The 23,733-nt window shown below is 42.2% G+C and overlaps 2 protein-coding genes and 1 non-coding gene across 4 annotated transcripts; 2 read left to right on the forward strand and 1 right to left on the reverse strand.

Moving 5' to 3' along the window:
* Positions 1–610: 610 nt before the first annotated feature.
* Positions 611–5,928, forward strand: DEFB118 (defensin beta 118). Its single transcript, XM_004061942.5, has 2 exons — positions 611–718; positions 4,860–5,928. The coding sequence occupies exons 1-2, from the start codon at positions 661–663 to the stop codon at positions 5,171–5,173; spliced, it is 372 nt and encodes a 123-aa protein (XP_004061990.1). The 5' UTR covers positions 611–660; the 3' UTR covers positions 5,174–5,928.
* A 2,401-nt stretch (positions 5,929–8,329) lies between these two features.
* On the forward strand, positions 8,330–8,457 carry LOC115931775 (small nucleolar RNA SNORA40). The gene has a single exon (XR_004068228.1). It is a non-coding gene; the product is annotated as a small nucleolar RNA SNORA40 (small nucleolar RNA).
* Positions 8,458–9,173: 716 nt separating this feature from the next.
* DEFB119 (defensin beta 119) lies at positions 9,174–22,694 on the reverse strand. Of its 2 annotated transcripts, none has more exons than XM_004061943.4 (2): positions 22,468–22,694; positions 9,174–9,449 (listed from the first exon to the last, which is right to left on the reverse strand). In XM_004061943.4, exons 1-2 carry the CDS (start codon positions 22,526–22,528, stop codon positions 9,256–9,258), a joined length of 255 nt encoding a protein of 84 aa, XP_004061991.3. In that variant the 5' UTR covers positions 22,529–22,694; the 3' UTR covers positions 9,174–9,255. The 2 variants fall into 2 exon arrangements, with proteins under 2 accessions (XP_004061991.3, XP_018872375.1); XM_019016830.3 differs by lacking the exon at positions 9,174–9,449 and adding an exon at positions 21,013–21,275.
* Positions 22,695–23,733: the final 1,039 nt, after the last annotated feature.

A 23,733-nucleotide genomic window follows, 5' to 3' on the forward strand; every position in this document is an offset into this window, starting at 1 on the left:
AGCTAGGGAATTTTTTTTTTAATGACATTGGGTAGCATCCCCCTTTGAGTCTTATAAATGATCTCCCTCAAACTTCTGCAGCAGGTGACTTCTTGGGCAAGTCATTTTCCCTGTTGGGCACATATGTAAGAGAGGGATTTGGCTTATAGATTGACATGTGTTCATTATCGTTTATTTCCACAAACCTTCACTGACAGCATGCTTCGTGCCTTGGGGGCTCAAAAATGAAAGACACATTCCCTACTCTCAGGAATTTCACAGGCTGGTGCGGGGAGACACACAGATAAGTAGACCATTCAAAAGCAGGTTTATGCTAGAGTGAGAGGGGCTGTGAAGAAGGGCTGAGCCCTAATGAGAGATCGGGGAAAGCTAGGGAAGATGTCCCAGTGTGAATCTTCCCTCTCCATTGCTCCAAATACCTCCTCAAAACCTGTGACTTGTAACCCTCTGCATGCCCTCCCAGTGCCTGGATCAAATGCTCAGCTTATGTGCCACACACTAGACTGATGTTATGCATGGATAAGCTCTTAGATATCCGGCTGGTTCTGTGCCCATCCCTCTGCCCCCACTGCAGAGAGGCCAATAAAACTCTTGTTCAGACTCACACTGCACACAGTATTCTGAACTCCTGGATCTACCACCTCCTGCTTCCCAAGGACCATGAAACTCCTGCTGCTGGCTCTTCCTATGCTTGTGCTCCTACCCCAAGTGATCCCAGGTAATCAGAGGTCAGGGAAGATACAAAAATAGAGGTATAGTGGGTTCTGGCTCATGAAAATTCCAATGTGTCATGGTACTCCCCAACATGGGCAGCTCCACAGCTCCCACACTGGGACTATGCTCCTGGCTAGGGTAAAACCTGGGAGTAGAGCAAGTTATCCTCCACAGACAGGGGCAGTCCCACCATCCAGATTTGTCCTTGGTTCTATATTCCAAGTTGCCGCCTAAGAAACTAGAGGAAAGCTAGGCTCACATCTGTTCTCTTTCCAGATTGTGCCAGCTTTTGAAAATGATTCCTGCAGCCCACTTTGCTATGTTTTCTTGGCCCTAAAAGTCCTGCTATAGCTATAATGAGGTTCTTTTTGTTTTCTAATATTCTAGAATTTGGTGAACAAGTCAGAAAATACTGGTAGAGCTGTTACACGGAAGACAGAACTGGTTTTCTTCTTCCTTCTACAGTGAAAATCTAAGCTTTTCATAATCACTGCTTTCTTAAGTATATCTAAAGGCATGACCAGAACTTTGAAATCACTGGTGAAGACAGCCTGTTTCTCCTTTATGTTTTTCAAGGTGCATTTCAATGTATGATCGAATTTACATAAAAATGAATCTAAATATTTCTGTTTTATAATGAAGTAAGCACACTCCCTGCATGGCTATGCAGCACTCTTGTTTTTTTTTTTTTTTTGAAGATGGAATCTCCATCTGTCGCCCAGGCTGGAGTGCAGTGGCACAATCTCAGCTCACTGCAACCTCTGCCTCCTGGGTTCAAGCAATTCTCCTGCCTTAGCCTCCCAAGCAGCTGGGATTACAGGCGTGCACCATCAAGTCCGACTAATTTTTGTATTTTTAGTAGAGATGGGGTTTCACCATGTTGGCCAGGCTGGTCTCAAACTCTTGACCTCGGGTAATCCATCCGCCTCCGTCTCCCAAAGTGCTGGGATTACAGGCATGAGCCACCGCACCCGGCCCTATGCAGCACTCTTCTTTCACTTATTATTTTGTGGCCATCTTTCCATGTCACCATCTAAAGATCTGCCTTATTGTTTGTAAAGTTGTATAGTTCTGCTGTAGGATAAGCCATATAAAGTCATATATAGCCATTTGAGACATTTCTTAATTTTTTAACAAGACATCAACGAATATGCTTGTACAAACATTAATATATTTACATATATGGACACGGGCTTTAAATAGGATAGATTCCTAGAGGGCAAATAACCAAGTTAAATGTAAGTCTGGTGGGGGTGGGCAACAAAATTAAAAATATATATTTGTTCCATTAATTCCTCTATTCCTCTGCCCTCATTGCAGAGCGGCCAATAACTCTTGTTCAGACTCCCACTGCACACAGCGTTCTGAACGCCTGGGTCTACCCTGGCGTTCAGGGTAGGGAAACAGGGGAACCTCTCCTGTTTCCCAGGGACCATGAAACTCCTGCTGCTGGCTCTTCCTATGCTTGTGTTCCTACCCCAAGGGATTCTGGGTAACCAGAAGTCAGTAATCAGAAGTTGTGTATCTTAAAGGACACTGCCAGCAGAAATTGCCAACTCTGGGGGTTTTTAGTAATTCTTCAGTTACAATTCCAGACACAAACAGGAATAATTCTGTGTCATCACTTTGAAAGCAATTGTGTCTGCTTTGAGTTCTAGTGGAGATATTGAGACTAGGAAAGAGACAGATGTGAAAGATTTTGTACATGCAATCCACAAGTTATAAAAACTCAGCATATGGGAAGTGAAGGAAATATTACATGATCTGGGGTTTCAAGTCTGAGTGGTAAGAGCGATAAATTGGAGCCATCCTCTTGGAGCAAAGAGTTGAGATAATGAAAGAAGCATAAAGTCTTGATGCTTTATCTTAAAAAGCCCCTACATTTGGGGAAGAAGAATAGAAATCAGTGACATTTATAGGAACAGAGATATCTCCCTACCCTCTCACCGAAAATACACAAGGGTTTTTCTATCACCATAATCCTTCAAACACCCAGCTGATGAGTATAAAATAACCTCTTACTGTTGCGGTTGTTTTTTTGTATTTGTTTGTGTTTTGAAACAGAGTCTCGCTCTGTTGCCCAGGCTGGTGTGCAATGGCGCGATCTCAGCTTGCTGCAACCTCTGCCTCGGGGGTTCAAGTGATTCCCCTGCCTCAGCCTCCCGAGTAGCTGGAATTACAGGCACGCACAACCAAGCCTGGCTACTTTTTGTATTTTCAGTAGAGATGGGGTTTCAGCACATTGGCCAGGCTAGTTTCAAACTCCGGACCTCAAATGATCCACTCGCCTCAGCCTCCCTCGTGCTGTTGTTTTAATCTGCATTTCTCTCATCATCCTGTGATCAAAAGTTCTGAATGGCTTTCTTTCAAAGACCTGCAAGATTCTATGTGATCTCAACTCCCATTATATTTTCTCCAGTTACTCTCCACTTAACTTACTCTATACTCACCATAACTACCTTATTGTTTTTCAGAACCTTTGAGACAGGTCCTGCCTCTAAGCCTTTGCACTTGCTGCTTCCTCTGCCTGATATATACTCTGCCCCCAGTTAGTCTCGTAGTTCGCCCTCTCTCTTCCTTCTCAAACCTCAAGGGAGGTCTTTCACTATTTCCCTTCTAATCACACACTTCCTAAACCCCTTCCCTGCTTCGTTTCTCTCCATAATACTTATCTTTTTTTTGTATTTTCATAATGCTTATAGTATGTATCCCACATAAAGTATGTTTTACTTTCCTCTCTTATTATCTACTTTTTTTCTTTTTCTTTTTTTTCTTTTTTGAGACAGTCTCGCTCTGTTGCCCAGGCTGAAGTGCAGTGGCACGATCTCAACTCACTGCAGCCTCCGTCTCCCAGGTTCAAGTGTTTCTCCTGTCTCAGCCTCCTGAGTAGCTGTGACAATAGGCATGTGCCACCACGCCTGGCTAATTTTTGTATTTTTGGACATACGCTTATTTTATACTTTGGTTTATAATTTTTTATTTTTTTAATTTCAATAGCTTTAGGGGTACAAGTGGATTTTGGTTACGTGGATGAATTGTATAGTGGTGAAGTCTAAGATTTTAGTGCACCCATCACTGGAGTAGTGTACATTATACCCAATAGGTAGTTTTTCATCCCTCCTCCTCCTCTTACTCTTCCCCCTTCTGAGTCTCCAATGTCCATTATACCACTCTGTACGCCCTTGTGTACCCATAGCTTAGCTCCCACTTATAAGTGAGAACATGTGGTATTTGTTTTTCAATTCCTGAGTTACTTCACTTAAAATAATGGCCTCCAGTTCCATCCAAGTTGCTGCAAAAGACATTATTTTGTTCCTTTTTATGGATGAGTAGTAATCCATGGTGTATATATACCACATTTTCTTTATTCGCTCATCAGTTGATAGGCACTTAGGTTGATTCCATACCTTTGCAGTTGCGAACTGTGCTGCAATAAACATACACTACACAGATATATTTTATATACTCATGTGAATGTATACTTTGCAGTAGAATGGGATATGACCAATGCAAATAACTTAATCACACTTGTTGAAGTAGCAACAAGATGTACTTTCTGGCTGGGTGCTGTGGCTCACATCTGTAATCCCAGCACTTTGGGAGGCCGAAGTGGGTGGATCATGAGGTCAAGAGATCGAGACCATCCTGACCAACATGATGAAACCCCATCTGACTAAAAATACAAAAATTAGCTGGGTGTGGTGGCGCATGCCTGTAGTCCCAGCTACTCAGGAGGCTGAGGCAAGAGAATCGCTTGAACCAGGGAGGCGGAGGTTGCAGTGAGCTGAGATCATGCCACTGCACTCCAGCCTGGTGACAGAGTGAGACTCCATCTAAAAAAAAAGATGTACTTTCTTTACTCAGTTACCTTTACTCACAGGGCACAGGTAGCTTCATTATAAGTGGCCCCAATTCCTCGTGACTAAAGTTTCTTTTCATTGATAGTAAGATTCATCCCACTTTCAGAATAGTTAAAAATTGACAAATGGGAGGTTGAGTATTTACCAGACCTGAGGTGGGAGTCTTGCAGCTGTCATCTAATTATGATCCACAGTGTGGATATAGGATGCGAGATATACAGTCATGCTAGTGAAATTGAGAGCATCAGTAACCCAAAATCAATGGTCTTTCCTTTTATTATTCAGCCTATAGTGGTGAAAAAAAATGCTGGAACAGATCAGGGCACTGCAGGAAACAATGCAAAGATGGAGAAGCAGTGAAAGATACATGCAAAAATCTTCGAGCTTGCTGCGTTCCATCCAATGAAGACCACAGGCGAGTTCCTACGACATCTCCCACACCCTTGAGTGACTCAACACCAGGAATTATTGATGATATTTTAACAGTAAGGTTCACGACAGACTACTTTGAAGTAAGCAGCAAGAAAGATATGATTGAAGAGTCTGAGGCAGGAAGGGGAACTGAGACCTCTCTTCCAAATGTTCACCATAGCTCATGACTTCCTCTCGGCTATCACTCACCCCTGTCCTCAGAGTGATAAACTAAGTCACATACAGATAAAGCACTGAAAACACCACAGTGACCCTCCCACCCCCCCACCAATATGTAATTCTATTAATAGAAACAGCTGTGTAAAGAAGTCTAAAATTTTCACTATTTCCAATGATAAACTCTTCAGCGCTCTTCTTGAAATGTCAAATTATTTCCGCAACAAGTTATAACCTATTTTTAGTATTTCTTGTTTGCTAGTGACCTATGCACAACTTCAATAGCTTAGTTAGCTATTCCAACAACAATTTTTTCATGTATCTTTCTGTCTTCTCAACAGCTGTCTTCATGGCAGCATAAGTGGTCATGATCAAAATTCTAAATCTTTGCATCTGTGAGAGTAGCTACTACGACACTAAAAGCTTTTTTTCTAGAACAGGAGACTCTTCAGGTGAAAGCATTCATTCTCCTACTAACTATGGCCTTGGAGCCAGGTTTTATCTCTCACTGTAGGAAATTGGCAGCCCCAGGTGTGAGCTATGAAGACTCCTTTTTGCCCCAGTGGCTTTGGGGTTGAAATAGAAGCTGTTGAAAAGCTTTTATGGCTCTGTAGACCCATCTTTTTGACCAAGGCTTGATCACACATGGAAATCCAAGGGTAATCATGGACCCCCAATTGTGGGTGAAAGGATGGATCATTTATCTACCTGATTACTGAGAGCTTTACTTGTCTCCCTCTGATAGCAAAAAAAAAAAAAAAAAAAACTTCACATCCTATCCCATCCACATAACTCTACAACAGACTTCATTTTACAAATTTTCCAATCTTGCTCTTTCCAAGTACCTAAACAACCAGCCAATCTATTACCAGCGTTCATGAATTACTATAGGTCCATACCAAGCCTTCCTTCTACTGGAAGGATTTCCCTTAACCACTGTCTTTTGGGCCACTGCCATATCAGGCTGTAATGCAGCACTTCTGTCTGGTGCTAGCATGTCATGCAGACCATTCCACAAACCTGGCCTTGCTTTTTCCTTCTTTATTAACTAACCATAGGAACCCCTCATGATACCATTAGTGTGTGATGAAGAAGAGGCAATAAAGCAGGAATGGGTGCCATAGGCATCTGAACCACCTGCTTCTGCAGTTTATGCTTGCCAGACCTGCTAAGTTCCAATTTTGAACATATTACTTTCAACTAACATTGGAATTCTTCTTCACAGGTCTAATTGTATTATTCAAGGGGTTAGATAATACCCAATTCATGACGGGAAATTTCTGTCTCATTATTTTTTTAAACTTGTTATTCCTGATAATTCTGAAATTTGAAGTCTTTGAAAGTCTGAATCTCTAGACTGTGATTTCTGCTGACCTTAATTCATGGTGCCTTATTTCCTTGTGTGTTTTGTGATTTGGGGCTCTGGTCTGTTTATTTTCTTCAGAAGTTTAGTTGAGTAAACTAGTTGAGTCCTGAGTTAAAGGTCTACTCCTTTGTTTTCTTCTGTCTTTTTGGCACTACTAGTCTGGGACAACTTTAAACTTGATTTTTTTTTTCATACGACCCATGTACTGTGAATTCAGGCTGAGAGACTTTATGAGATCTACCTTGAGGTTATAAATTCTCAGTGAAGATTTTTTTTCTATTTACTGAATACTTAGGTTCATAATCAGGCAATTTTCCTTGAAAACCTCTGGTGAAGGAAAAGGAATGTTGTATGTATCTGCTTTATTTTTACACAGCATACGTAACACTTTAAGGACTGAGATTTATATAGGGATCTCCTATTAGACTCGCATATTTTTTTCAGACCCTAGTCACTGCCTTCTCTCCCCTGCTTACCCCCACCTTGGCCAAAGCCATGGAAACCAAAACTCAAGTTCACCTGATTCAGCAAGTACCTTTGTGACAAAAGCTAGCGTCACTTACTGCCTTTGAAAGAGTGCCCACTTGCACTTGGTTTTAATATTCTTTTTTTTCTTTCTTTTTTTCTTTTTTTATTTATTTTTATTTTTTGAGACAGAGTCTCCCTCTGTCGCCCAGGCTAGAGGGCAATGGCGCGATCTCGGCTCACAGCAACCTCCGCCTCCCAGGTTCAAGCGATTCTACTGCCTCAGCCTCCTGAGTAGCTGGGATTACCAGTGCACGCTACCATGCCTGGCTAATTTTGGTATTTTTAGTAGAAACAGGGTTTCACCATGTTGGTCAGGCTGGTCTCGAACTCCTGACCTCGTGATCCACCCGCCTTGGCCTCCCAAAGTGCTGGGATTACAGGTGTGAGCCACCGCGCCCAGCCGGTTTTGATATTCTTGGCCTTACTTTCTTGCAAGGTTAAAGATGCTTTAAAAGTTTTGTTGTATATTTTAAGTAAGTTTTTTTCACTGTTTTCAGTGGGAGGATCAGCCTGGGTTCCTCAACCAGTATTCTTCCTGAAACAGAGGTCCAGAACCAACACTTTTGTCCAGATCATAAACCTTGTTGTTGGGATGGGTGGCAGCACCAGAGGAAGGAGAAAAAAAGATCATTGTCAAAGGATGAAACTATCACTCAGTGTCTAAAACCAAAATGCTGAAATGATTGCTTTCTTAAGAACAGGAGAGCCATGCTGGTCCATCATAAGCTCCTTCACCAGAGTGAAGTGTTGAACTTACACAGCATTTGGGGAACACATTTTGAGGGAGTTGTGTTGGTTACAGAGGTGGGAATTGGTTAATGACAATTTAGAAGTGTGCACACTGAAATGAATTCAAAGCTGATTGGCATAATCAAAGCATAAGGCTGTCACTGACAATGAGCTTTCAGAAGTGTGTTCACTGAAGCAAGTTGTCGTTGATCAATGAAAAAAGTTTAAAACAGTTCAAGGTATGTACTTATTATCATGACCATAGGACTGTCAGCCTTTTCCTAGGAATGTGGAGAGTTTTTATTCTCAGAAGAGAAGAGTAACCCCAGAAGAATACAATGAGACAAATAACAGAAGAGGAACCCCAAAAGATGATGGAGAAGGGGGAGCCTGAAAGTTAGGAAGAAAACAAAGAGTGAAATCACAGAACCCTAGGCAGTTAAGGTTTTCAAGGGGGGAATAACCTATAGTGGAAATGCTGCCTAGAGGCAGATTGAGATACAAGTTGAGGAACATTCTGAAACTTTCAAAACAGAGGTCCAGCTACACTTGTTTATATTTTTGTTTAACTTGTGGACAAAGATTTATAGACAGGTGCAAAAAATAAATCCTCTTTTGCAACCCAGAACTCATTGTTCGGTATGAGTTTTGATACATATAAGAAGGGATATTATGATGAAAAAAAAAAAAGGAGGTCCACTGGTGACCTTGGCCAGAGCCAGTTCAATAGCAAATAAGCACAAAGGCAAACTGTAATGAGTTGAGGAGAATCAGAGAAGAAGAGAAAGATAATGGGTTAAATACTACTCTACTTTTGACAGAATTTAGAACTGCTAGTGGGAGGTAAGACACAAAAAGTAAAATTAGAATTTTATATTAAAAAGCTGGTGTTAGTTGTCATTGGGGGCATAAGCCTCTTAGGTTTTGAAGAATTAGAGGACCTTAACTATCAACAACAACAGCATCCAATATTCAAAGACCTTCTGCAATAACCACCAAACAGGCCCTTCAGCCTCACAGCTTGAAACCAACACAGCTTATTCCACATTACAGCAGCTCTGTTGGTTATAACGTTTTTTCATGAACTAGGCCAAAGTTGTCTACAAGATCTCTACCTACTGCCCTATGTATCCATCCCACTGGTTAAAGACCCTCCCTGAGTTCTACATGGCACAGATTAAGTCATAAATCTGCCTAAAGCCTTCGACCCTCCCTCATTCGATTCATTCTTCCCCCTTCCTCACCGGCTTGTCTAGCTTCTCTGTAATTGTTTCCCCAGTTTTCCAGCCTTCTTTCTCATGGGGCTCATCCAGAATGAGACAGACATTGTCACCATGCAAAGCCCAGTCTCTCACTATGATTTCCAGTGGACCAAAGACAGACAAGGGTAGCAGGCACATGAATTTTAATGAGGGGGGTTGACAGCAGGTCTCTGTGCCCAAGGAGCTTGAGAATGGTAATCACCAGCACTCAAGGTAGTCTTGGCCACTGCTTCTCATAAGACCAGTCGGTATCTTCCTCTTTGCCAGAAATGCTTATCCTCATGTAGGACTGGAGGCAGCAGGACTGATAATTTCTGCAATAGAGGTAGGGCTGTTCATTCTTTTTGCAAGAGGCCCTACAAATTCCACTGTTACCCATGCATCGAAGTATGTGGCGTTTGCCTGGCAAAGGAAAAAAAATACAAATAGTTAATTCACCTAGGAGTGACATAAATCTGATAAGTCAGGAAGCATCATAAAAACCTAAGGGGGGAGCGGGGAGAAAACCTAAAGGACAATAGTGATTTCGACTTCCAGAAAAAGAGAGTCAATGTCTTTTTCTCTATTTGTCCTGCCAAGTTCGGTTTAAAACCCTGGGTCTGTGTGTGTATATGTGTGTGTGTGTGTACACTCTGAAAGGTAAAGTAAAGAAGAACAAGGCAGGGACCTCAGGACCTAAGGAAGGACACAGCCATGAATTCCCTGGGTTTTCTTTTTGCCTCATCGATTCCAGACTTGTGCTGGAGAGACTGACAACCTGGAAACACAAACGAGTGCAGACATAGAGTCCCAAGAAAAGTCTCCTCTCTCTAGCCAAAGAACCAGGAAAGGTCAACCTAGCAAAAAAGAACAATTTAGACAATAACCACTCTGCTCCAGGAAAAACCAAAGACAAAACTACACTCCCATTCATACATCCACCAAAGAAGGCTACGTGGAGAGCCTCGACTTCTGCCCTCTCCATGCTGTAAGGAGGTGTAACCTCCCAGAGTGGAACCCAAGTGGGGAGCGGGGACTATTATCACTGCTGGATGGTCACAAGGCCCATCACCACCATGCAGTGTCAATAGGAATCATGTGGGAAGCCTCGACTTCCCCAATCTGGTGGTAAGAAGGCATCCCTCCCTCCACTTCCCTGATGGGGTGGTGACAGAGAGGGCCTAGTGCAGAGTCAAGACTTTCACCACCACACAGTAGTAACAGGGCCACCATTCCCTGAGATGTGACTTGGAGGCCACACGGGGAACAGAACATCCCTCCCCATCCCAACCAAGGCAGTACCAGAGGAAATACACCTGGACTTCCACCCACCTGGCAGTATCCAGGCAGCACCCCACTGTCCTCACCAGAGCTGTATCAGAGGAGACAAGCCAACAAAGATCATTGAAATATGATCCAGCATCTCATAACTAATATCAAAAACATCCACGTTCCAGCAAAAATTACTCATTGTACTGAGAACCAGGAAAATCTTAACTTTAATGAAAAAAAAGACAGTCAACAGAACTTAGAGCCACCCAAGTTGTGTGTATCTATAGTTCATTCCTTTTACTTCTGAGTAATATTCCACAGTATAAATGTAGTACAGTCTATTTAACCATGTGTCTGCTGAGGGCCATTTTGGTTGTTTCCAGGTCTATTAGGAGTTGGGGATTTTTTTCTTTAAGACCATGTGTTTCTTTATTTAACAACTTCTCCCCAAAAGGAAATGTTTTTGAAAATCCCTATCGTTTATAAATTGAAGAGGATCAACCTGATAATAGGTGAAATTTTCAATAAAATGACAGGAACATTTAAAAATACAATGGACTAAATAAAGATTTTTGTATACTGTTGCTTCTAGCAATAATAAAATAGGTAATTTGGAACAAATACCTGGCAGATGAAAAGTGGACACTTTTTTTTTTTTTTTAGACGAGTCTTGCTCTGTTGCTTAGGCTGGAGTGCAGTGGCGCAATCTTGGCTCACTGCAACCTCCGCCTCCCAGGTTCAAGTGATTCTCATGCCTCAGCCTCCCATGTAGCTAGGATTACAGTGCACGCCATCACGCCCAGATAATTTTTGTATTTTCAGTAGAGATGGGGTTTCACCATGTTGGCCAGGCTGGTCTCAAACTCCTGACCTCAAGTGATCCACCCACCTCAGCCTCCCAAAGTCCACTGCACCCAGCCTGGACACATTTTTTTAATTTGTTGGAAGGCATTAAAAGACAAAATAATGGAGGTTGAGTGGGCCTAAACTAAGAAAAAGTTTGGAAAATCACTATTTTTAATTTTAGCTGTTCTAGTAAGTACGTAGTAGTATCTCATTCTAGTCTTAATATGCATTTCCCTAATGGCTAATGATGTTGAACATCTTTTCAAATGCTTATTTGCTATCTCTATATCCTCTTCAGTGAAATGTCTTTTCGTATCTTTTGTCCATTTCTAATTGAGTTGTTTATTACTGTTGAGTCTTTTTGTGTGTGTGTGGAAGAAGTCTCGCTTTGTCGCCAGGCTGGAGTGCAGTGGTGTGATCTCTGCTCATTGCAACCTCTGCCTCCCAGGTTCAAGCAATTCTCCTGTCTCAGTCTCCTGAGTAGCTGGGATTACAGGTGCATGCCACCACACCCAACTAATTTTTTTTTTTTTTTTTTTTTTTTGGTGAGATGGAGTCTCTGTCTCTGTCACCCAGGCTGGAGTGCAGTGGCACTATCTCAGCTCACTGCAAGCTCTGCATCCCGGGTTCACACCATTCTCCTGCCTCAGCCTCCCCAGCAGCTGGGACTACAGTCACCTGCCACCACGCCCAGCTAATTTCTTGTATTTTTAGTAGAGACGGGGTTTCACCATGTTAGCCAGGATGGCCTCGATCTCCTGACCTCATGATCTGCCCGCCTCAGCCTCCCAAAGTGCTGGGATTACAGGCGTGAGCCACCATGCCCAGCAAATACTGTTGAGTCTTAAGAGTTGTTTCTATGTTCCAGATACAAGTTCTTTGTCAGATATATGGTTTGAAAATAATCTTGCCCTGTTGTAATTTGTCTTTTCAACCATCCTCTTCACAGGGTGTTTCACAGAGTGAAAGTTTAAAATTTTGAGTAAGTCCAATTTATTGATTCTCTTCTTTTCTAGGTTGTTCTTTTGTATCTAAGACCTCTTCACCAAACACACGGTCTGAATGTTTTTTCCCATGCTTTCTTCTAGAAATTTTATAGTTTTACATTTTATATTTAAATATATAATCCTTTAAAAATAATTTTCTTTAGAGACGGGGTCTTGCTATCTTGCCTGGGCTGGAGTGCAGTGGCACAATCATAGCTCACTATAACCTCAAACTCCTGGACTCAAGCGATCTTCCCACCTTAGCCTCTCGAGTAGCTGGGAACTAGAGGCACAGTCACCACACTCAGCTAATTTATTTTATTTTTGTAGAGATGGGATCTTGCTATGTTGCCCAGGCTGGTCTGGAATTCCTGGGCTCAAGTGATCCTCCCGCCTCAGCATCCTGATTCACTGGGATTACAGGTGTGAGCCACCATGCCTGGCTGTTATGATCCATTTTAAGTAAATATTTGTGAAAGGTGTGAGGTTTAGGTCTAGGTTTAGATTTTTTTTTTTTTTTCGCCTGTAGATGTTCAATTGCTCCAGCATCACGTGTCGAAAAGGACCTTTCTTCCAATGAATTGCTTTTGCATCTCTGTCAAAAATCAGTTGGCTGTACTTCTATGAGGCTATTTCTGAGTTCCCTATTCTGTTCCATTGATTGATGTACCTGTTTCTCATTGATGTACCTGATTGATGTACCAAGACCACACAATCTCAATTACTATTACTATATAATAAGTCTTAAAATCTGGTAAAATAATTCTTCCAACTTTATCCTTTTTCAAATTTGTTTTAGCTATTCTTATTCTTTTGCAGATTTCTCTTCAGGCAGGGTATAGACAGAATAATCTGGTCTATATCTACAAAAAATCTTGCTGGGATTTTGACATAAATGCCTATGTCAATTTGAGGAGAATTAACATCTGTTATTTGAGTCTTACAAGATAGGAAGATGGTGTGTCTCTTCATTTATTTAGCTCTTATTTCTTTTATCAATATTCTATAGTTTTCAGCATACAATTTCTGTACATAGTTCGTTAGATGTACACTTAAGTGTTTTATTTTCTTGGAGTGACTTTGAATGGTATTATATTTTTAATTTCAGAGTGCACATGTTCATTGCTATTATATAGAAATACAATTGATTTGTGTATGTTTACCTTGTATCCTGGGACCTTACTGAACCTACTTATTAGTTTTAGGTATTTTGCCTTTGCTTTTTGTTTTGTTTTGTTTGTAGATTTCTTAGGATTTTCTACATAAACCATTATGACATCTTCAAATAGACACCATTTTATTCCTTCCTGTCTAATCTGCATGCCTTTCATTTCCTTTTCTTGCATTAATGCAATGGCTAGAAATACTCAGAACTAAAAGGAACGAATTATTGATACACATAGTGTGGATGGATCTCAAGAGCATAATGCTGCTTAGCTTGGCACAGTGCTCACGCCTGTAATCCCGGCACTTTGTGAGGCCAAGGCGGGAAGATCACTTGAGCTCAGGAGTTCGAGACCAGCCTGGGTGACATGGCAAAACCCATCTCTACAAAAACTAAAAAATTAGCCGCATGTGGTGGCATGCATTTGTAGTTCCAGCTACTGGGGAGGCTGAGGTGGGAGGATCACTTGAGCCCAGGAGGCAGAGGTTACAGTGAGCTAAGATCACACCACTGCACTCCAGCCTGGGCGACAGAGCCAGACCCTATCTCAAAAAAAAAAAGAGCATAATGCTGAGCCAAAAAAGAAATAGCCAATCACAAACTCTCACATATGATTCTATTTACACAGCAATGTCAAGTGACAAAGCTATAGAGATGGGAAAACAGATTAGTGGTTGCCAAGGGTTAAGCATAGTGATAGTGGGTGGGGACAGGGAGGAGGGCTGGTATGACTTTAAAGGAGCAACAGGTGACAGATCTTCGTGGTGATGGAACAGTTCTGCAGCTTGGTCATGATGGTGGTTACATCTACACATGATGAAATGGCATAGAAGTATACACATATATTGGACCAATATCAGTTTCCTGGTTTTCATATTGTATTACAGTTATATAAAATCTAAGCATTGGAGAAATCTGGGTGAAGAGTACACAGGACCTCTCTCTTGTAACTTCCTGTGAATCTACAATTATTTCAAAATAAAAAGTAAAAATATCAATAAATAACCTAAGGGGCTATAGAGAGATTAAAAAAACAAAATCTAAAAAACAAGAATCCCTAGGTGACCAATCCCAGTTCCCATTTTACTTGCTGTGTATCCTGGGGCAAGTTTCTGCACCTCTCTGTTCTACCCTTTTTCTCATATGTATAGTATAGACTGGAAAAATATCTAACCCCTAGAATTTTGAGGATTAGTGGCTGAATACATAGAAGGCAATAAGGGACTGACACATAGTAAGAACTAAATGGACGTTAATTATTATTGTTGTTTTAAATTATCATTTGAGCAAGACCCAGAAACTCCTCTGCATCCTTGCTAACCCTGCCAGCCAGAACCACGTAGACCTAACACAGTGGTCCTCTGCTCCCTCCAGTCCAGAAGGTTCTCCACCCAGATTCCTGGAACCTGGAGTCAGCCGTTTGTGCCCCCACCAGATCCACTCATGCTTTCACTTGTGAATTCATTATTCATATTCAAGAAACACTCACTAAATCGCATTCGTGCCCAGCACTGGGCTTAACATCAGGCATGCAGATGTAAATAAAACATCATCTCAGCCCCTAAGGATTTCCACCTAATATGTGTGTGTTTGGGGGATTGATGGAAAGGGGACAATAATTCAAATAATTACACAATAACATAATACGTGTCATAACTTCTTAAGAGTGACAGTTTGTGACGCCAATCAGAACTCAGTTTGGAGAAAAAGTGATAACCTAGAAAAGGGACATCAAATTCTCCATAGCCTTTAAAGAGCCAGTAAACAGAGAAAGAAATGTTGAGTGCTGAGGGAAAAGTTCAAGCTAGAACTGTGTACGTAGCTAAAATTTTCTTAACCGATGATATGGTTTGGCTGTGGCCCCACTCAAATCTCGTCTTAAATTGTAGCTCCCATAATCCCCACATACCATGGGAGGGACCCGGTGGGAGATAATTGAATCATGGGAGTAGGTTTTTCCTGTGCTGTTCTTGTGATAGTGAATAAGTCTCACGAGATCTGGCCAGGCGCGGTGGCTCATGCCTGTAATCCTAGCACTTTGGGAGGCCGAGGTGGACGGGACTCGAGGCCAAGGAGTTCGAACAAGCCTGGCCAACATGGTGAAACCTTGTCTCTACTAAAAAATACAAAAATTAGCCAGGCATAGTGGTGTACATCTATAATCCCAGCTACTTGGGAGGCTGAGGCAGGAGAATCGCTTGAGCCTGGCTACAGTGAGCCAAGACCGTGCCACTGCACTCCAGCCTGGGCAACAGAACAAGACTCTGTCTAAAAAAAAAAAAAAAAGGCCGGGTGTGGTGGCTCACACCTGTAATCCTAGCACTTTGGGAGGCCGAGGCGGGCAGATCAAGAGGTCAGGAGATCGAGACCATCCTGGCTAACACGGTGAAACCCCGTCTCGACTAAAAATACAAAGATTAGCCTGGCATGGTGGCAGGCGCCTGTAGTCCCAGCTACTAGGGAGGCTGAGACAGGAGAGTGGCGTGAACCCGGGAGGCGGAGCTTGAAGTGAGCCGAGATCCCACCACTGCACTGCAGCCTGGGCGACAGAGCAAGATTCTGTCTCAAAAATAAATAAATAAATAAATAAATAAATAAATAAATAATAAATAAATAAATAAAGTCCAACAAGATCTGATGGTTTTATAAAGGGCAGTTCTCCCGCACACACTCTTTTGCCTGCCATCATGTAAAATGTGCCTTTGCTTCTCTGCCTTCTGCCATGACTGTGAGACCTCCCAGCCACGGGAAACTGTGAATCATTAAACCTCTTTTTCTTCATAAATTACCCAGTCTTGGGTATTTCTTCATAGCAGTATGAAAATGGACTAATACAATAGATAAGGATACATTTAGATATTTTCAAAAGTAAACCCACTGAGAGACTTGATCACCAACAGGAGCTTCTTAAGAGTAAATTACAAGGGTTTAAAAATATAATTCCATAGAATGAATAAGATCTGGTATTTGATAGCATAACAGGATGACTGCAGTTCACAATAATTTATCGTACACTTTAAAATAACTAAAAGAGTATAATTGGATTTTATGTAATACAAAGAAGAGATAAGTGCTTGAGGTAATGGATACCCCATTTACCCTGATGTGATCAGTATACACTAAATTCCTGTATCAAACTATTTCATCTGCCCTGTAAATATATACACCTACTATGTATCACAAAAAATAAAAATAAAACAACTTTTAAGATAAAAAAATTCACCGAAAACAAAAAAGTAAACTATAAGAAGAAAGAAAAGAGTTCTTATATGAAGATCTGAGAATCAAAGTGAAGGAATAATAGATATGGTATGGGAAATCAAATCATAGCGGATGAGAGGTGAGTCACAACCACAGTATAAAACATTAAGTTTAAGCAGATATCTGCAATTTGAAAATTGGAATTTGGAAAAAGTGTCCTCTAGTCTGCAAGTGTGCTAATTAGGATCAGCTGAGATCCCTCCATTCTGACATTATCCTCCCTAAATACGTGAAATGTAGACTTTTAACACAAATTTTTAAACATTTTTTCTAATGTTCAGAAACAGTTTTTCCACTGTTTCCATGTCACTTCATGTGAGTGGTAAGAACAGTAATGATCATTATCATTCTTTTCTTTTTGTTTTCAACCTAACCTGAGTCAATTCTCTCTGCCTTCTATTTTTGTAAAATATAGACACCAGAAGACACAATCCCAACTGAATTTAGACAATGTTATTGTAAATTTCAAAAAGAAAAGAAAAGAAAACTGAAAAAAATAAGCTACTGCTCTCACCTTAATCAGAATGAATGTGAATCCACAATACAATTAACAAACATTTCTGCCTTAGACCCCAGGAATACAAATTAACAAATTGCTAGACAAGACTATTATTCTGCTAGATGGAGAGTGAAGAAAGTCTAAAAGAGGCAAGGAATGATATCACCTCAAGCCTCACTGTTTTCTCAACTGAAAAATCCTTTTTCTACTCCAGATCTCTACTCAGGCCTCATTTTAGGATTCCCTGAGAATTGTTCCTTTCTCGTAGAATGCCCAAATCAAGTGATAATCCAATGTCTGCCATTACTCAGTGACAGTTTAGTACCTACTTTGTATCAAAGAAACAAGACAAATAACAGAAGACAAAAGAAAAACAAAAAAACACAGTTTGATTCCCTGCTCTATCTTAATACTGCGTGACTTGGGCTAATTATGTCACCTCTCTGGACCTCAGTTTCCTAATAAGTAAGATAGGGATAATAAGAGGATTGTTGTAAGAATGGAATGACACATAGCAAGGGTCAATGAGAACTATTATTATAGCTATTATAATTATTAAGAAATAATCACACAGGGCTGGGTGTGGTGGCTCATGACTGTAATCCCAGCACTTTGGGATGCTGAGGCAGGTGGATCAATTGAGCCCAGGAGTTTGAGAGCAGACTGGGCAACATAGTAAGACCCTGCCTCTAAAAAAACAAATAGAAAAATTAGCCAGGCATGGTAGCGCACACGTGTAGTCCCAGCTACTCAGGAGGCTGAGGTGGGAGGATTGCTTGAGCCTGGGAGGGTTAGGCTACAGTGAGCCATGATCGCACTACTGCACTCCATCCTAGGCAACCAAGCAAGACCCTGTCTCAAAAAAAAAAAGAGAGACAGATAGTGAGACAGAGTTTATGTGAAGACTTTCATGGGTGGGAGCATCAACTGAGCTATGAAGGATGAGAAGGCGTTCATCACAGAGGTGAGCTGAGTGTTGGGGACCAGCTGGAGGGAGCCATGAACAAACGCAATGTGGGGGGCAGGAGAGGATGGCGAGAGGGTTGCAGTGGCTGAAGAGAAGGTCTGTGAGGGACAGTCGTGGGAGGTGAAACCGGGTCACCACATGAGGGCTTTGAATGTCTGGACCCCGGGTGGTGATGAGCAAAGGAAGAAATCTAAGCAGGAGAATGACATAGAGAAGTTTCCTACCAAGAATCCCTCTAATAATAGAGATTAATGCAGAGAAAACCTGGGGGCAGGGAGACCAGTGAGGAACCATTTTTGATGTTCTCACCCCGGGCCTCGGGGCACAGGTAGCTCTCATGGGCAGCCTGAGTGTCCCAGCTCCCAGAGACGCAGCAAAACTGTGAAAAGATTATGCAGCTCCTGCCTCTGAAGTGGGCTGAAAAATAGGTTGTGAACCTAAGTATGCATCAACAGATGAACGGATAAAGAAAGTTTGCATAAACACTATGGAATACTATTCGGCCACAAAAAAAGCATGAAGTTCTGTCATTTGTGGCAACATAGATGAGCATGATGTTAAGTGAAATAAACCAGATACAGAAAGATAAATATTACTTGTTCTTACTCATATGTGGAAGCTTAAAAATGTGGATTTCATTGAAGTAGAGAGTAAAATAGAGTTTATCAGAGACTGGGAAGGGTAAGCGGGAAGGGAGAATAGGAAGAGGCTGGTTAAACGGATATAAAATCACAGCTAGATAGGAGGAATAAGTTCTAGTGTTCCATAGCTCTGTAGGGTGACTATAGTTAACAATCATTTATTGCGTATTTTCTTTTTCTTTTTCTTTTTCTTTTTTTTTTTTTTTTTTTTTTGAGACAGCGTCTTGCTCTATTGCTCAGGCTGGAGTGCAATGGTGCAAACTCAGCTCACTGCAACCTCCGCCTCCCAGGTTCAAGTGATTCTCCTGCCTCAGCCTCCCAAGTAGCTGGGATTACAGCCACCATGCCTGGTTCCATTTTTATATTTAGTAGAGACAGGGTTTCACCATGTTGATCAGGCTGGTCTCAAACTCCTGACCTCGTGGTGATCCACCTGCCTCGGCCTCCCAAAGTGCTGGGATTACGGGGGTGAGCCACCGCACCCAGCCTATTGTGTATTTTCAGTTAGCTAGAAAGAGGACTTTGCATGTTCCCAATACAAAGAAATGATAAATGTTTGAGGTGATGGATATGCTAATTACCCTGAGTTGATGGTTACACTTTCTATACGTTTATTGAACTATCACACTGTACACCATAAATATGTGCAATTATTATTTGTGAATTTAAAATAATTTTTTAAAAGAAATGGATTATCAGCCAGAGCAGGATCCAATACCATGCACAACCCTAACATTTGCAGGTCCTGAGGCAAGAAGGCAAATGAAGGCTACTGTGTCATGTCCTTTGTCTGCATACTTAAATGTTTTAATCAAGCTAATAAAAAGAATGCATAAAATATATCTATCCTCATTTACAAGATAGCCCTTCATAATGACCTGAAAGGTCAGGTTTGAATTTATAATTCTCTGATTCCTCAGAACTCCATGCAGGAACATGGCATTCCGAGGGAAGCCTGCCCAGCCCACAGCTCACCTCTCTTCTCACCCATCCCTAGCTCTGCCCACAGACCCTGCAAACAAGAGCATCCCTTGATGCTTCTCCTGCCTAGGGGTCGGCACCCAGTGGGCCCCACCCTCCAGGGAGGGACCTTGAGGAAAGGCCCCTGCAGCTCCTTGAAGCAGGCACAAGGTTTCTCTGGGCAGGCAATCCCAGGACCCAGCTACTCAAAGCATGACCCAGAAAGGGAGGAGGGCAGGCAGAGGCTCCTCGAGGGCATATTCCCCTTGCTCCCAGCAACTCCTCACCCCATGAGGAGGGACTTAGCCAAAGGAGGGGCCCCTCTTTCCAGAGTCTAAGGGCAGAAATATTGAGCTGAGAGCAAATAGTCTTCCTGGATGATAATGAACTCCTTCTGTCTGTCTCTATGCCATGAACCACGCTTTACCAAGCACTCTTGGTCCCTGGCCTCACTGCAGAGGACGCAGTTCAGGGTGAACAACTAACTGTGTTGGTTAAATGGGGCCCAGAGAATAGGACTTGAGAATAAAGTCTGGGAAGACACCCAGATTCTCTAGATTCCCAAACAGGATTCTTAAATGTTCCCCACGAGTGAGTCTTGTCCCCAGCTGAAGTACCAATTCAAATGAGACAGGCTTCTGTCTCCCTCAGAGTCTAACACAGTTGGAAGGCACACAGTTCATATTTCATAAATCCTTGAATAAATCAATGAACAATAGGTGATGACATTTGTTGAGTGCTTACCTTTGCATTATTATGTCATTTCATCCTTACTGCAATCCTGAAATAGATTCTACTATTACTCTAATTTACAGAGGAGGAAGATGAAGTTCTGAGAGGTTTATATGCAGAGTCTGCCAGTAGTAAGTGGCAGAGCTGAAGTGAATATGAATGAATGAATCGGTGAAAGAATGGAAAAAATGAATAATGAACAAATTCATATATAAATAAGCAAATCATGTGCTTTATCTTTTTTTAGTACTTAGACACCTTCTAACCCCTGGGGCTGGGCCTCTTGAGCACTAGAAAGCATCAGCTGGTTTCTCTAGAACCCCAAGGATTTGGGTTATATTCAGCCCCATCCACACTCAGCCCATTCACTCTCAAGATGGACCAACTCTCCCAGCCTAAGGATTCTCCCACTCTTTAGGCATCTGCTATGCCTTTAAATCTCTCAGCTCCCACCATGTTCTCCCCAGTCCACTCCTGACTCAATAGCCTCTCCTGCAGCTGGTAGATGGGGAATCATCTTCAAGACTGTAATGATCACACCATCGCTATGACCCAGCCCTAGTGACTTCTCTCGACTAGCTCTTCACCTCCCCCTGCCATCCCCCCACCCTCAATCCATTTGAAGTATCATTCCTTATGATTGACAGACACCAGAAACAAATTTGTGAGTTTTAATGAAATGTGGACCCTAAGCAACCTGAAACAAAGTCATTTCTATCTATTAGTTATATTTGTCTTCGTTTTTGGAGCTGTTGTGGACATCTGAGGAGTGGTCCAGCCAAGGATTCCATGAATTGTTACTGGTTGGATTGTTAAATAACGACTAGGAACACAGCACCGTTTACGATTTCGGCAGCGTATGATGCTGTCTTCACCATCTTTGCACAACAACCGGCAGTGTCCATCCATCCAACACTCTACTTTGGGGCATATGAACAACAATTAAGCAGATGTTAGTATCCCTCAAGCGGAGAGAAAAGACAAGGCAGAGGAGGAACAGGAGGACAGGGAAGAAGAGAAGAAAGCCAGCTGAGTGAGTAATGCCAGACCCAGTCCCAGGAAAAGAGAGAAGAGACCTTGAGAGGGAAGAGAACTGAGACAATGGTTCCAACTGAGAACTCCGAAGTTTTTGGGAGAGCCTTTTTTGGACTTCTTACCCTTCTGTCTTCCTATCCCCCAACTTCCTACTCCTTACTTTGGAAACAACTGAAGCTAATTAATGTCCCACCTAGCAGAGCTAGGGATGAAGGGAAAAGGACATGATCACCTGTAATATTAGGGAACAAAGAGGATTCACTCACATTACACAGACCCTGTTTCTTATCAATAGCCTGACCCTATTTAACATAAGCCCAACAAGCCTCAGCTCCAGCCGCATCCCAATCTGCAATCTTCCTTGACCCTATATTAACCCAATTCAAACTCAAACTCATTCAGGCCTACCTTAATTAGAACTCCCAGCCTTACTCAACTCAATGCCCCCAAGCCCCAACTCCAAGCCAAACCCTAATCTAATCTAATCTAACCCTAATCTAATCAAGTCACTAACCTCAATTCCCAGCAGTATGCCATCACCAAGATGAACCCAATCACCCTGCCGCATCCAGCACCGACTCCCAGCCTCAGCCCAAGCCCCAGCCTAATCCCCAACACCAGCTCCACTCAACCCCAAATCCCATCCTGTCTCCAACTCTGCCCTAAACCATCAGGGAAGCCCAGCTCCTCACCTCCAGCTCATCCTAATATTCCTTCTATCACTCCAATCCCAAGGTTTTTCCTCCACATCACAACTCACCCCAACCTCCACTCTAGTCTCCCGAAGTCCTCAACAAGTCCCCAACCCGCACCCACGCTTTGCCCCTCAAACCTCTCCCAAGCTCCCACCAGGATACCACCCTGGCCCTCAAGCGCCAGATGCTCCAAACATCTATCATCCCACCACTCTGGCAAAAAAGAATCAGAGAGAGATATTAACTTGAGATGATCCTGGGCAAACCTCCCGAAGCTGCAGGAGAGAAGAAAAGGCTTCAGATGATGCCCACAGTGAGAGGGAAGGGAAAGATGGGAAGCCCATGACCAGGAACCCAGACCCCCAAGAGAGGCTCACGTTACCTGATATCACTGGTTCTTCTATGGCCAGAAGGATGGCAAGAAACAGGTAAAGAAGTTTCATGGCTGGCAGACCTGAGAGGAGGAGGTGGCTGAGCTGCAGGGGAAGGAAATAGGGTTCCCTGCAGCAGGGCAGAGATGAGCTTTGCTTTTATCAGCAGGGCTGTGGGCAGTGAATTAGAACAGGAGGGAATTTATATGAGGTCATCCAGGCGAAAGGACAGTGTGTAGCAGATGTCTCAGCAAAGCACAAGATGAGAGTGTGGGGAAACTGGCCAGTACCAATGCCAGTAAAGGGACAGGTCAATTAAAGCCATTTGGCCTGTGAGACCCACAAAGGAATTAATTAATGCATAATAAATACATATCAAGAAATATTTAACTTAAAAATTACTTTGCACTTCTCTGATAAATAGTAAGAACATTTATGCAACACATGTATTTGTCTCTTTGTTTCTTCCTTTTGAATTATTTAGTCAGATATCTGGACATTTCTATTGGGGTGTTGTTGGGTACTTGCTGATTTGCAAGAGCTCTTCAGTGCTGTTATTATATTAACTGTCTTGTCATGTTTGGTGACAATATTGTTCTCCATGATTATGTTCTGTTTTAAAATATATTTTTTGCCTATAAATGTTTAAAAGATATTTAAATCTTAAAAACTAAATTAAACAGGCCAGGTGTGGTGGCTCACACCTGTAATCCCAGCACTTTGGGAGGCGAAGACGGGGAGATCACAAGGTCAGGAGTTCGAGACCAGCCTGGCCAACATGGTGAAACCCCGTCTCTACTAAAAATACAAAAATTAGCCAGGCGCCTGTAGTCCCAGCTACTAGGGAGGCTGAGGCAGGAGAATTGCTTGAACCTGGGAGGCAGAGGTTGCAGTGAGCTGAGATCACGCTATTGCACTCCAGCCTAGGTGACAGAGCAAAACTCCATCTCGAAAATAAAAATTAAAAAATTTTAAAAAATAAATTAAACGAGAATTACTTATTCTCAGCTTTCTGACAGAAGGATACACATGTGTCTCAGCTTTCTAATAGAAGGATACACATGTGTAATGCCTTTCAGAACTTTGAACTTGCCCATCTTGTTTCCAGTTCAGGGCCTTAGCAGTTGTCATCTGTTCTCCCTGTAAAGCTCTTTCTCCAAATCTTCCCATGAAAATCTCCTGCTCATCATTCCATATCATCCCAAATGTCACCTCCTTGGAGAGACTTTCCCTGGCCACCTTACATAATGGTAACTCCAACCCACAGTCCCTCTGGA

The sequence above is a fragment of the Gorilla gorilla genome, chromosome 21 (assembly GCF_029281585.2).
Source record: "Gorilla gorilla gorilla isolate KB3781 chromosome 21, NHGRI_mGorGor1-v2.1_pri, whole genome shotgun sequence".
Classification (NCBI taxonomy): Eukaryota; Metazoa; Chordata; class Mammalia; order Primates; family Hominidae; genus Gorilla; species Gorilla gorilla.

What these genes read in the sequence shown, in the direction of transcription:
- DEFB118 (XM_004061942.5), top strand. Translation starts at nt 661, where the DNA reads ATGAAACTCCTGCTGCTGGCTCTTCCTATGCTTGTGCTCCTACCCCAA. An exon ending in CCTACCCCAAGTGATCCCAG is followed by an intron (nt 719 to 4,859) that starts GTAATCAGAGGT and finishes TTTATTATTCAG; the next exon opens with CCTATAGTGGTGAAAAAAAA.
- DEFB119 (XM_019016830.3), bottom strand. Translation starts at nt 22,528, where the DNA reads ATGAAACTTCTTTACCTGTTTCTTGCCATCCTTCTGGCCATAGAAGAA. An exon ending in AGAAGAACCAGTGATATCAG is followed by an intron (nt 21,276 to 22,467) that starts GTAACGTGAGCC and finishes TATGCCCCAAAG; the next exon opens with TAGAGTGTTGGATGGATGGA.